This window comes from Euprymna scolopes, chromosome 37 (assembly GCF_053919585.1).
Source record: "Euprymna scolopes isolate OS-2025 chromosome 37, ASM5391958v1, whole genome shotgun sequence".
NCBI classification, from domain to species: domain Eukaryota; kingdom Metazoa; phylum Mollusca; class Cephalopoda; order Sepiida; family Sepiolidae; genus Euprymna; species Euprymna scolopes.
The window spans coordinates 77,612,039-77,627,055 of record NC_136518.1 but is presented as its reverse complement, the minus strand read 5'-3'; the positions used below and the strand labels follow the sequence as shown (position 1 = coordinate 77,627,055).

At 38.7% G+C, this 15,017-nt stretch overlaps 1 protein-coding gene across 1 annotated transcript in view; it reads right to left on the bottom strand.

Moving 5' to 3' along the window:
• The window catches only part of LOC145261229 (translesion synthesis protein REV1-like), a 113,413-nt gene that overhangs the window by 63,743 nt on the left and 34,653 nt on the right, over window positions 1-15,017 (bottom strand). Inside the window, exon 8 of the mRNA XM_080119598.1 lies at window positions 14,075-14,199. Within this exon, the coding sequence (XP_079975724.1) occupies window positions 14,075-14,199 (125 nt within the window). The remainder of the gene's footprint in view (window positions 1-14,074; window positions 14,200-15,017) is intronic.

The following is a 15,017-nucleotide window of genomic DNA, read 5'->3' as shown; positions in this document are numbered from 1 at the left end:
CCAATCAGCTTTCTAGTATCTACCGCACCCTTTCTATCAGCCAATGAACATGCACTTACAGGACAAAGGCCCATTTGACCTCTGGTTGACCTGATTCTTTGTGTATGCTCTATTTAGCCTGGATATCTAGTGTCTTGACCTGTTTTAAATCTAGGTTAGTTTTTTTTTGTTGTTAGTTTTTATATATATATATATATATATATATATATATATATATATACATACATACATATATATATATATATATACAGATATATACGTATATATGTGTGATAGTTTATGTATATGCATGTTTATTTATTTTATTTATCTATTTGTTTATTAGTTTTAGTGACAAAAATTTACTAACACAAAAGACACATACATAACTAGCAGAAATAATAATAATAATAGTAATAGTAATAATAATAATCAGGCATGACCAAGTGGGGAGGGTGGTACACTGGGAATTGTGTAAATGACTGCATTTTGAGCGTACAGACAAATGGTACAAGCATAAACCTGCAACATCACTCGAAAACGAGAACCACAAACTCCTATGGGACATGGACATACAGACGGACAAACCCATCCAAGCAAGAAGACCAGATGTCGTAATAATTAACAAGAAAGAAAAACCCTGTCTAATCGTGGACTTTGCAGTCCCAGCTGATCACAGGGTGAGTATGAAAGAAAAGGAGAAACAAAGCAAATACACAGAGCTAGCCAGAGAGTTAAAAGGGATTTGGACGATGAAGAAAGTTCAAATAGTACTGATAATAGTAGGAGCACTAGGAACAATCCCGAAAAACTTTGAAAAAAGAATGTCAGAAATTGGAATCAGAGGAATAACTGCAAAAGTACAACGACTAACGATAATGAAAACGACTGAAATATTAAGGAAAACCCTTGAATGCGGAGAATAATACAAGACAATATAACGAATAAACGTTCAAGGGAATGAAGAACACCGAAACTGCATATTTACAAGTTCTATACCCTCCATCATGCATTCCCCCATTGTTTCATCACCGATCCCCCCCCAAAAAAACCAAAATGATACCAAAGGGCCAAGAAGGGTCAATAAGGACTGAAAGACCGAGGAGTGAGCGCCAACCAGACCTCAGCTGGACAAGCGCAAAAAGAACTGGAACCTTGGGGAGGCTGAGTGCCACTAAAATTCCAGCATAAACCAATGGCCACTACCAGCGAGAAATCAATGGTAAGCGGCTGTTGTGATGATGCAAATTCATTTGCAAATGCTATCGAAGGAGGTGGTGAGGTCTGGACGTCTGGGGAGACTTGTTGTCACTCAGCTTCCAGAGAATACCACAGGTCTCCAATCAGATTGTTTGTTGATTTGTGTGAAAGCTCCATGTGAGCCAATAATAATAATAATAATAAACCAACCCCGGACAACAACAACCATACTACAAATAAAAATAAAAATACTAATAACGAACAAGATAAATGCAACTGTAGATACCGCACACTTTGCCCACTTCAAAATAAATGTCTAACCAAAAGCATAGTTTACCAGGCCACAATATTTGCGAAAGAAAACCCGAATAACAAAAAATATTACGTAGGTATGACTTCCTTAGATTTCAAAACTTGATATTATGACCACAAAAGTAGATTCAACAATAAAAAACACTGTATGAAAACAACGCTAGCAAATAAATACTGAGAACTCAAGGAAAGCAGACATTCGCCGGTAGTCGAATGGAAAATAATAAGACAAGCTACCACGTGTAGGGACCTAGACGACCCATGTAGATTATGCCTTCATGAAAAATTTGCTATCCTGTACTTTAAAGAACCCCAACATCTATTAAACTGTAGGAGAGAAATAGCGAACAACTGTGTTCACAGGATAAAATTTACTCTAGGATAGAGATACAAAATAACTTTAAAACTAACAAAAACAACAGACAATAAACAAATAGATAAATAAAATAAATAAACATGCATATGTATATATGTGTATATATGTGTGTATATACATATATATATATATATATATATATATATATATATATAGATGTGTAAATATGCATATATAAACTAACATTAAAAAAAAAACCTAACCTAGATTTAAAACAGGTCAAGACACTAGATATCCAGGCTAAATAGAGCATACACAAAGAATCAGGTCAACCAGAGGTCAAATGGGCCTTTGTCCTGTAAGTGCAGGTTCATTGGCTGATAGAAAGGGTGCGGTGGATACTAGAAAGCTGATTGGCTAACTAAAATCTCAATAGAAGTTGTGTATATAAAAACGACAGACAACCACAAAATTCGCGCATAAGCCTGAAGAATCCTAGAGTGGATGAAACGCAGAATATTCAATGTAGCGTAATCGCCATATATATTTTATAAATTACTAACTAGCTCTACCTACGTATTGAGCACTTTTGAAGTTAACATTTCGTCGATGGGACAGCGGCTAAAGGTTAGATGCCAGTTCAGGGCCTATCAGATTGGCGACTCTCTTTTGAACCTTGTCTAGGAGCGAGAGACTAGTAGCAGATGCACCAGCCCAAATGTGACAGCAATACTCCATACATGGGTGAATGGTGGCCTTATAGAAGTACAGGATACTTTCGGGTGTTAGTAGTTTTCTAGCACAGTAGAGAGAGCCTACCTTCTTCACAGCGGCCCTGGCAATGTTTTCAATGTAATTGTTCCAACTCGTGTTTCCTGTGAAAGTTAGGCCAAGCAGTTTGAAAGATGTACTCTCAGATAGGGAGTCACTGGCCATTGCTATTGGTGTTATAAAGTGTGGTGTCATCAGCATATATATCGATCTCAGAGGAAATTTTGTTGGGGGAGGTCATTTATGAATATTAGGAACAATAAAGGTCCAAGGATAGAACCCTGAGGCGCTCCCGCATTTATATCATTGTTTAGATGTACGACCGTTGAGGACAACCTGGATTTTTCTCTTATCTAAGAAGGATTTAATTATATTAAGTATTCTACCAGTGATACTGTATGATCTAATTTTCCTGAGGAGACCCTCATGCCATACCCTGTCAGAAGCCTTAGATATATCTAGAGCTACCGCTCTGCCCTCCCGCGCTTTGTCCAGTGAATGGTATATGCGTTCAGAGATTACAGTGAGGATGTCTGCTGTGGAACGGGCTTGTCTAAATCCATATTGTTTGTCAATCAGAAGTTTAGCATCTGTAAGGTGATGGATAAGAGCACAGAACTCTACCAAATTCCTCCGACAATTTTGGGTCCAAACACTTGAAATTTTACATATAGGTTCCTTAGACATTAATCTAACTTAATAACTTGATTTAAGCCCAACACAATAAATGTTAATGGGTCATAATAGGGGACAAAGTAAAAAAAAACAATTGACCGTTTTTTCTTTTTTTTTTGCTCAGCATACACCTCCAAACACCCGGGCAACGTGTTTGTGTGTGTGTCTGTGTGTGTACATTTTCCTATGCAATAACTCTGTCAATTTTCAGTCTACAGACTCGAAATTTGATATACAGGGTACTGAGATTTGGGAAAATCTTTCTAATCCGTTTTCAACCAGAAATTTGGCTGTTAAGGGGTCAAAGTTCAATGATTTGACTTTTGAGATCTCTACCAAACTCCTCTACCAATTTTAGGTCTAAACACTTGAAATTTTAGAGGTTGATATATGAATATCTAATTGACCTTTTTTTTTTTTGCTCAACATACACCTCCAAACAACGCCAGGCTGAAATGCTAGTAAAAATCTAAAGTCAACCGAAATAAAAAATATATAAACCACTAACATGAAAATGAAATATCAAAATAATTGCACACAAAGATTAAAATTACTAGAAACAAAATACAACCCAACAAAAATAGCTTTTAACATTGGTACCAACATAATAAATATATTCAACAATCAATATATATATTTGTAACTAAATATATATATATATATATATATATATATTAGTTAAAAAAAAAATAGACTCCACCACACCCCTCTTTATCCTGTTCTCCCTAACAGCCAACTTAAATCAAAATAAGTAAATAAAATAAAATCAATAAATAAAAACTAAAATAAAATTAATTACATATAAAAAGGCAAAAGAAATAAAAGCCTCTTTAACAACAACACAAATGATTGAAAGCACTAGAGAAAAAGGTCTCTAGAAATGTAAGCCATGTTTAGTTTCAGAACAGTTTCCGATGGTTCATTGTTCTAAACAAGTCTTGAGACGTGACGAGTTTGCAGTAGACAGAACAGTTTCCGATGGTTCATTGTAGAGAGAGATACAATCTGTTGCTTTTTAGATTTCCATGAAATAATAGGCCCATTTTCTTAGAGTCTGAAACAATAGCCAGATATACTCTTTCGATCTTCGTTGTTTCCCCAATCTGAATTCAAAAATCCTTCTAATTTTAGGGGATTTTTTGATTTTTTAAATACTAACTTCTGTTCTTTAGTTCCTTTTAAATAACGCAGGACTTGTTTAGCTCTGTTTAAATCCTTCATTGTCGGTCGTGATAATTTTTGTGACAATTTTGTTACTGTATAGCATATGTCGGGTCTGGTCACAGTCATTAAATATACAAGTGTGTTCGGCACAACTCTACTTTCAACCGAGTCGTTGTTTGTTTTGTTCACCACACTCTTTTCTTCTTTTTCTTCTACCTCTTCTTTTACACACGTCCGTTCGCTTTAGTGACTAAAAAACGTCTGTCCTCCCGCTTTTCTTTTCCTCGTTATTTATGGAATCAGGGTACGAGATTCTCCGAGACTTTTTTCCACATAAACGCATGCGGGCGCCATCTTGATTCTCAATTTGTGCTTTGCATGCACAAACGTGCAGCCGCTTTAACGGTAAGCCACTTCTTTCTCCACACTCCCCCCTGATCTCATGATCATAGAGACAGCAGGGGGGTGGCGATCGCCGCCGTCAGGTGCTTCTGCGAAGGGGGACAGTGCTGCTCTCGTCTTCGTGTGCGCTCTCATCCACCGCCTGATGGTCGGGGAAGGCTTCATCTCCGTGGAGGCTACTTATATCAGAGTCACTGCTTGATAGGGATGGTGCAAACCAAAGCGATGGCCCACTCGTCTCAGTCAGAGTCACTCTCATCGTCCACTGGAGGTGGTACATGTGTCGCCGGCCGTAGGTCCCTAACGTGACGGGGTACGCTATCAACCTGGACACACTGCTGACTCACCACATCGGTCACTGTGCCCCGTTTATACTTGTCAGTACATCAGTTTCCTGGCGGCTTCACCCAGACAGCATCCACTTTGGCATATCGATTCCGTTCTATCTCAGTGGCCACAGTTGTATCGGGGTGGATTCCTTTTTCTCGGACACGGTACTGATAGATTGCATTTGCAGGCGCCATTCCTGGAGAGACGCCATCCTTTGGCATGAGATTATATCAGTACACAGGTTCTGCGATGGTGCACTGCTTCCTGGCTGTAATTATTTTGATGCTGCGATGGCTTCTCTCAGCTATACCATTGCCAGAAGGCACATAAGCGCATCTAAGCCGCAGCCGCACACCCCATTCTTGTAAGAACTGCCTCATCTTATGGCTGCAAAAGGCTGGGTCGTTGTCCGTCAGCACTTCATCGGGCGCATCTCTTTCACAGAACACGGATGACAGCTGGCGAATAATGTTGCAAGAATCCTGGCGCCCGAGGAGTCTCCAGACTGCGAAACGTGTAGGTCCACAATCGATGAGGGTAAGGAAGTGGTTGCCACCGTAGTGTGTGATGTCCATGTCCACTCTCTGCCACTTACCACTCACTCCCAACTCCCCTTTCTTCCATCGTGCTGGAGCTGGGTCGATGGATTGGCAGGCCTCGCAACTTTCCACCACTCTTCGGATATTTTTTTTTTCTACTCCTGGATCAATCATCTTGACAAAGTACAGTGTCCGCTTGATGCCAGGATGTCCACACTGTCGATGAATGTCCATGATGCGCGCTGCATCCACATTACACACAACTGCTGCACATGTGTTTTGCAGATTATCAGAATCTCTCCGAGCACCAGCCAGAAGCCATCGTTGAGGGACTCTTGTTAGAGCATCTGCTCTGTTGAGCGCAGACCTGATCAACACTACGTCCACAGTCAGGTCGTACTCTGTGATGGTGTCGACCAAGGTGGCAAGCCATCTTCGAATTAACATCTCACTCGATGCTCATGTCGTCAACCGTACTCTTCCACTTAATGCATCGGTTATCCACCGATGAGTGCATGCCGAGTCAGTCATGATATGTAGAACCTTGGCTTGCCACTGAAGCGCCAAGTTAATGCCCTTCAATGTGGCATCAAGTTCGGCCAGGTTTATGTGCCTCGAATCATTCTCTGGCCAAAGTCAACAGGCATCTTCAATAATGGAATCATTAACTGCCAGGGCAACTCCAAGGGCCAGTGAACTAGCATCCACCCAGACCGTGAACTCATTCCCGCTGACGCACCACTTTCCCTGAACGGGGTCATCACTGGTCACCCTGGACACAGTCTCTGCCAGCATGCTCCTTAGGGTGATATCGTGTACTGCATCGTCCCATCCCGACGACATGGCTGTTGCACGTCTTTTTATGGCCGCCACGGCCACCCTGAGCCAACCGCACACAGGAAAATGGCCTACCATCTTTCCACAAAGCGAAAACACTGTTCGTCGAGTGATGTTTGATGGGACCTTGGGGACGCAACTTCCTCTTCTCCAGCAAAGTCCGTCCTTGCTATTGCGCACGTGCAGGCCAAGAACTTTTGCTCCATCGCACAGACGCTCTGGTTCCTTACATGTCAGTCCAAAGCTCTCAAAGTGCATTCTAACTGATTGCGCTGACATGAGGCTCTCATTGATGAATATATCATCGATATATGAGGATGTTGCCTGTTGCACTGCTTCATCTTGCTGCCGGATAGCATGCATGCTTGCTGTCATAATGCCTGGTGCCACATTTAGACCGAACCCTAGCCTGGTTAGACAATATCGGGTTCCTCCAATTTCCAAAGTCTGAAATGGCCACAATTTCTTCTCAATGCGTATTTGCAGATAGGCCCTGCGTAGGTCCAGAGTTGCCACGTTCGATCCCTGCTGTCGCCACTCTCTTAATTTGAGTGCACACACATCAGCCCTTGCCGTATATGGGTCGACATGCTCATTGAGCTCACGGTAGTCTAGGACGGGGCGGACCTTTTGTTTGGTCTCTTGTACGACGGCCATCAAGGGGATCAGCCCTCGCGGGGGGCCAAGCTCATCCTCTTGGTATGGAAGAAGCCAGCCATTGTCGATCCACGTTTGCATACTGTTCCCTTAGCCACATGGGTGGGGGATATTCCGATAACCGGTTCCGCAAAGATATTGGTGGCTGATCGTTTGACCACTTCCAAGACGCTGTCCATGCATTGGTGTTTCTATCATACTCTGCATGAAAGTCAGGCTCGTCGAGAGTTATGGCAGCACAAACATGTTCCTGACATTGGGAGAACTGTACCTTGCCGGTTCTGTCCACAGTAATTCCACCCAGTTGTGTAATCAAATCCATACCCAGGAGTAGGTCGTACCCGAGAAGCTCTCCCTCCACAACCAGGGCTCGCACGGCTACTGCAGGCCCGTCGTTGATGCTTGCGCGGATAATGCTCACCCCACAAGAGGCTAGTGAACCTCCGCCTATAGTTAGTACCGGAATTCTCTCTGCTTTCCAAGTGGCACAGCATATCTTGCTTACAAGAGTCTGAGTGCACCCAGTGTCCACAAGCGCGAGGTGCTCGCTTCCATTAATGTGTATGCTTACAGTGGGTAGCGCCCTGCTCAATGACGCTCTGGGGAGAAGACTGGCGCTGTAGCTTCTTCCCCTTGCCCGTTTCCCGGACAGGTGCGGGCCAGGTGTCCGCGTTTTTTGCACTTGTAGCACTGCGGCCCATCAAGTTTCCGAGTTGATTGACGTGACGAAAGACAATCACGGGCCAAATGGTTGGGTCCTCCACACTTATAGCAGGTTATAGCTGCGCCCAGGTCCTGCTATCCAACCTGTGATGGTTGTACAGCTGCCGCTTGATCTATAGTGTTAGGGCTTTTCTTTAGTATTGCTTGTGCCTGCGCCAATACTTCCGATATGTCCATCTCGTCCACTTGGGATGAGGCACGGAGCAGATCTTCCACACTCTTAGGTAATCCTGCAACAAAAGCGCACACCAAGCCTTTGTCTGACATCCCTTCAAAAAGGACCGATAGCTTTTTTAGCTCAGCGAGATACACATCCACCGTTTCCCCGGGATGTAATTTTCGGGCCATGAATTCCTTCCATGCAGTAACTGGATCTAACGCAAATGCTGTAAAAAGGGCGCGCTTGATGCAGGCAAAATCTGTTTTTTCCTCATCAGCCAACTGTTGGTATACTGCATATGCTCCCCCACTTCCATACGCTTCACACCACTGAGCTGACATATTAATTCTGCTTTTTTCCCCCCATTTCTGCACTGAGTGATCAGTGCTACTGCCATCAAACAGGGGAATTAGCTTGGGTTCGGAAACTTTTTGATATCAGGAATAGTGCAATGTCCAAGAATTTTATGCCATGTCTGTAGATCATGGCAGGCGGTTTTCGATGGGACTACGCTATTTAAATAATATAGTCTTCCATTTTCTTTAATGTCGAATACAGTTCCATTCGGGTATACCAGTTTGGATTTATTGGGGCTAAAGTTTATATTTGCACCTTGTTTTGTGGCAGCTTGTACAGAAAATATATTTTGTTTAAATTTTTGGATTAGAAGAGCGTTTTGTAGAATACAGAAACATAGTTCACCTTTATTGTTCTTTAGCAAGATTTTCGCATTGCCTCTTTTCAAAACGATATCATTTACTTGACTCCCGTCAGCTAGTTCTACAAAATGATTTTGTGGCTTAAAGTTAGGATCAAAATTGATAAAATCAGATTCCTTTGTAATCATATGTGCCGTGGCCCCGCAATCGACAAGAAAATTATTATTGTTTGTTGAAGCATCAAATGTACACGAAAATAAAAATGTATGTTCGCTAACAGAGCTCTCCACATTTTTAATGGAGTCGCCATTTTGAGTCCTGTATCTACATTAGAAACTCTTGTGATTAGGTCGTCCACAATTATAGCAAATAATTTTTGTACTTTTCTTAGGAGAAAAATTGTTTTTGGCAAAGTTGCGGTTTTTATTCCTGGCATAGGTATAATTTAATTTTGGTGTTTTTATGTGTGTATTATTAAATTTCATGATATTTGTGGATTCGTTTTTTTCTGTGATCATTTTTTCAGTTTCTTCGTAACTTCTGAGTGCTACCTTGAATTGGCTAAAAGTCATGGGTTTTTCTTTCTGGGTTATCACGGTGTAAATGGCTTGAAATCACTCGATAATCCCTTAAAGACCATGGAAATTAACAGACTGTCACTTATAACTTCACCAGACATTTTTAAAGAATTTGTAGTCATTTCGGCTCTTATAATATAATCAGTAATAGTTTCGGCTTCCATTCGTTTTAGAGAGGTCAGTTCAGTGTATAAAGAAATAATTTTGGGTTTTCCTTTTGATAAATAATGCTCTCTCAATATGTTCAATGCTTTGCAGCCATCATCCAGGGCTTCTCTCATTACCAGTGATAGACTTCGGTCATCTAAACACTGTATTAATTCCGCAAAGACAGTTGTGTTCTTTTCAATGAAGTCGGGGTCGTTTCTGTTTTTAGGTTGTGTTTGAAGTACTTTGTGTAGCTTTTAGATTCATAGATATCCTAGAAATTTAACTTGCCACAATTCGAATTGTGATTCGGATCCATCGAAATAAAGACGCATGCTGGGCGCATAACCTCTAGAAGTGTAAGCCATGTTTAGTTTCAGAACATTTTCTGATGGTTCGTTGTTTTAAACAAGTCTTGAGAGGTGACAGGTTTGCAGTAGACAGAACAGTTTCCAATGATTCGTTGTTCTACACAAGTCTTGAGAGGTGACTGGTTTGCAGTAAACAGAACAGTTTCTGATGGTTCGTTGTTACACACAAGTCCTGAGAGGTGACTTGTTTGCAGTAGACAGTTCCACAGAGCAAAATATTCTTACTGTGTCGAGACGGAAAAAAACGTGCAAAATTGCTATAGAAAAGGTTTAATATTTATGGAGCAATTCTGGTTTCTGATTGGTTGGTAGCAGAACATGAATTAATTTGATTCGTCTGTTCCTAGCAGCATCGTTTATAAATAGAATCGCCCGAGTGTGTGGGATCATACCCCATTATACATCCGAAATATTGCAACAATGTCTGACAAAAAGTCACTTGGCAATCTAATACACAGCTTACTAACTGAAACGAGAAAAAAATGCTTGGCAGATCGAGAAAACCAACAGAAAAATAAAGAAGAAAGAAGACTCTGTTGTATTTACCAAACATGCTTCGATAATGCCTTGATAATAAATCTTTTTTGGGGTTAGGGGACGCAGAAGTCTCTTCCAGGATATCACCTTTTAGTAAGTTTCTCTTTTTTCAAAATTTCTGAATTTCCATCTTCCTCACTTTGGATTTACATCATCATTTTTATTTTGTCTTGGTACAATTTACAATAGCATTTATTTGCCTCTGACGAGGTGTTTGATGGCACAAAGGACCATATCTCACATCACTTCAAGGAAACATGTGTAAGACACTTATGAAATATAGGCAATGGCCTATAAATAAAACAATTTAAAAATAAAAATAATACCACTCACCAATATATATATATATATATATATATATATATATATATATATATATATATATATATTAGCAGGGAGATTCAACGTTGCCTGGAATTACCCGAGGATCAATGTATGCAACAAATGTTCCACACTTTTATTTTATTTATCATCCATTTCTCAATCAAATCAATTAACTGCTCTAGTCTGGGACTCACTACATTGCACTGGGAGGAAGTTTCATATGTCTCCCCACAGTTACTTAGTCCACAATGCTTTATTCTACCCTGCACTGCATAGAACCTACTGTTGATTTATAAAACTATTTTTATATAATGACTGTTGATTTATAAAACTATTTTTATATAATGACTGTTGATTTATAAAACTATTTTTATATAATGACTGTTGATTTTATAAAACTATTTTTATATAATGACTGTTGATTTTATAAAACTATTTTTATATAATGACTGTTGATTTTATAAAACTATTTTTATATAATGACTGTTGATTTTATAAAACTATTTTTATATAATGACTGTTGATTTTATAAAACTATTTTTATATAATGACTGTTGATTTTATAAAACTATTTTTATATAATGACTGTTGATTTTATAAAACTATTTTTATATAATGACTGTTGATTTTATAAAACTATTTTTATATAATGACTGTTGATTTTATAAAACTATTTTTATATAATGACTGTTGATTTTATAAAACTATTTTTATATAATGACTGTTGATTTATAAAACTATTTTTATATAATGACTGTTGATTTTATAAAACTATTTTTATATAATGACTGTTGATTTTATAAAACTATTTTTATATAATGACTGTTGATTTTATAAAACTATTTTTATATAATGACTGTTGATTTTATAAAACTATTTTTATATAATGACTGTTGATTTTATAAAACTATTTTTATATAATGACTGTTGATTTTATAAAACTATTTTTATACAATGACTTGCATTAAAATTTAAAATGGAAAAATCAAGTATCATAGTTCAATTGTGCTCTAAACAAAAATATTCATTTCGAATGCACCCTTGTCTTATCAAGGAACCTACTGTTGATTTTATATGCCTTGTCCTACTGCTTGTGCGGTAATAAAGTTATAGGAAGAGTGAGGAACTGTCTTAATGACCATCTTGGTCAAATAATCTGTGACAGGGATGGAGTTGTGGACTGATGTTCTTGTGAAAATGCCACTGACTTAATTTGAAAAGTGCTGGTTTCTTCTGACGGAATCTCTTCCTGAACTCCCTTTAAACATCAACATAGTATTTCTTGTTAACTTTTTAGATCACGCCTGTGCTGTCAAAAAAAACCGGATCATCATAAGTTTCTGGGTGGATTTGCTCTGTCTGTCCTTCTTGAGTCTGAGAAAGCCAGCATGCTCCCACTGGGAACTCTGCCTCTTGGTCTCTAGGTCATAGCAGTAGATCCATCTTTCATCTCGGATCACCAGAACATCAAGAACTACGAGATCTGAATTGATCAGCTCGATCATTTCCCTGCTGTTATGACATCTTTCTGATCTCCTCTGAGCACCGTTGGGACAAACTTCACGCAAATCTTTCGCATCTTATGTTCCTCGTGAGTAACTGTGTGTACAGTTCCCACACTGACGTCAAATTGTGCATTTATTGTTTTTATATACACATGGCGGTCCTTATTCATGAAATTCTTTATTTGGCCAATCAACTCTGGTGTTCTCACTTCCTTACTCCTCCCACACCTCTCATCATCCCTCACAAACTCCCTGCCTTTCTTGAATCTATTATGCCACTCAAAAACTGATGCTCGATTCATGTAAGATGGTCCCAAAGCAGTCTGAAGCATTCCATATGTATCTATGGAATTTTTTCCAAGTTTAAAACCGAATTTTATTGCATATCATTCTTCTAAAGTGTCCTCACATCTAGATTGCATTTTTTAAATTCACCAGCTGTGATAACTAGGCTTTAGTAGGGTGTATTCTAATTTCTGCTGTAGCTGTTCATTTGAACCTGAAATCATAAAAATTAGTCAGTTATCTCATAAGATGTATAGCAATAACATACTGAATTTTCAAAAGTCTATGGCATTTTAAATGCCTGTACGAAAAAGTCTGGAAATTTATTGAAAACACCTTGTATAGATTGATAGATAGATAGATAGATAGATAGATAGATATACTTTCAATTTGTCTTTACATAAGCAGTAATTTGTTGCTACACAGTCATGAGCATGTTTCGGTCTTCTAGCATTTAGTAACTAGAGACTTCATCAGGCAACAATGCTTAAATTCAGAAAATTAAGAATTCTACTTTTGAATATAAGCTTTGTTGCCTGATGAAGTCTCTAGTTACTAAATACTAGAAGACCGAAACATGCTCATGACTGTGTAGCAACAATTTACTACTTATGTAAAGACAAATTGAAAGTGTAACTTGCTCTACTTCCATATTGAGCGCTCCTGTATTAACCTCGCTGTATTTTACTGGTTACCTTACCTTTGGAAAATAGCAACCTAGGGTTTCATCCTTTTGGGAATCATCAGTGCAAGGTGTCACAATTAACGCCAGTCAAGAGATTCCAGCAATAGAAGTAATGTTTGGCTTCATAAACAAGGACCCGAATCACTTGGCTACCGTCAACCCGGGAGATATAGTTGAAATCTAAACATTTATTCTTATTAACTACTTTTAACCTCAGTCAGAGTGATCTAATCATTATATGACGATCTGTGCATATGAGCTAAGTTGACTGACTTGATTACAACTGAAAGTGCTCAACGATAAGAAACAAGTTTCTTAAAGGGGCTGACATTGTCATTTACTATAATAATTATTAAATACCTACTGATACTAGTGTTTCATCCTTTCAGGAATCATCAGTGCAGAGGGTCACGATTAACGCCAGTTGAGAGATTCGAATCCTGACAACGGAAGTCATGTCTGGTTTCATTAGCAAGGACCTGAACAACTTGGCTACCGTCAACTATGAGAGATACAGTTGAAAGTTAAACATTTATTCTCATTAAATGCTTTAAACATCAGTCAGAGTTATCTAATCATTATACGACAGTCTGCATGTATGAGCTAAGTTGACCGACTTTATTACAACTGAAAGTGCTCAACAATATAGAAACAAGTTTCTTAAAGGGGCTAACATTATATATATATATATATATATATATATATATATATATATATAGAGAGAGAGAGAGAGAGAGAGAGAGGTGATGGGAGAGGAGTGAGATAGAAAGAGAGAAAGAATGAGGAGAGAGAGAGAGAAATAAGGAGAGGCTTTTTTTTTTTTTTTAAATTTTTCCAATCTCTTTTAGTGAGGACACCAAACAAAACCAGGTAGGCCTGATAGTTTTTTTTAATCATAAGATAAAGTACAACTCTCACCTTGTAACTGTATCGTACAGAATCTTCGACACTTCTTGGTATTTTTCAAACTCGTACGGCAAGGTAATCAGATTGGGACAAAGTTTCAGAGCATCTCCGACGAGCATGCCATTCTTCAATCCAGCCTTTGAAAAAAAAAAGGTTTCTTTTAAGATACTATGCTTATTCCAATAATAGTTACAGACTTTGCAAAGTACATGACAAGAATAAAAGTTAAAAACACAAGTCATAACAAAGGATAAGGATTAATGAGTGTACAGTGGTAATCAGGATTACAGCGGATTAATAGTTTGTGATGTAAAGGAGGTAGAAATGGATTATTTATGGGGGGGGCGGCTCAACATGAACTTGTTTACATTGGACTTGAAGCCAACCATATTGTAGTCAGCTGGAAAGCAGGCCAGTGAAATAGTTCCACAGGTAGGCAGTTCTAGGAAAAAAGCTTTGTTCATAGAATTTGCGTTTAAATTTAGGCACAGATAGAGAATGGGGTAAAGCTGTTGATGGTTGGTGTAATTAGACAAGCGTTTTTCTGTGAAAGTATGGCAAGTTTGATTGAAAGATTCCCGAGTTTGACAAGAAATACCTGAAGAAAGTTGAAGGTTAGATCAGCCAAAATGTGAAAATAACAAAATGAGAACAGTAGTCGGACCAATCCAAATAAATCATCATAGCATTCTTTCAAATGTTTAACTTAACAAGTAGGTCATCCCGTTGTTTCACACAGGCATATACTAAATCACACTATGTACATATGCCTGATAGACTTTTCCCTTGCATCATACATTTCCAACTTTTGAAATCATACTAGCGCCTGCTCCACCCATTTTTCTTTTACTCACATTCACACCTAACAGGACGTATCGCCATTTGGACGTAAGGAACTACTAATTGGGACCATGCTTAGGAAAGATTAACAAGATGTTGGTTTACATTACATTTA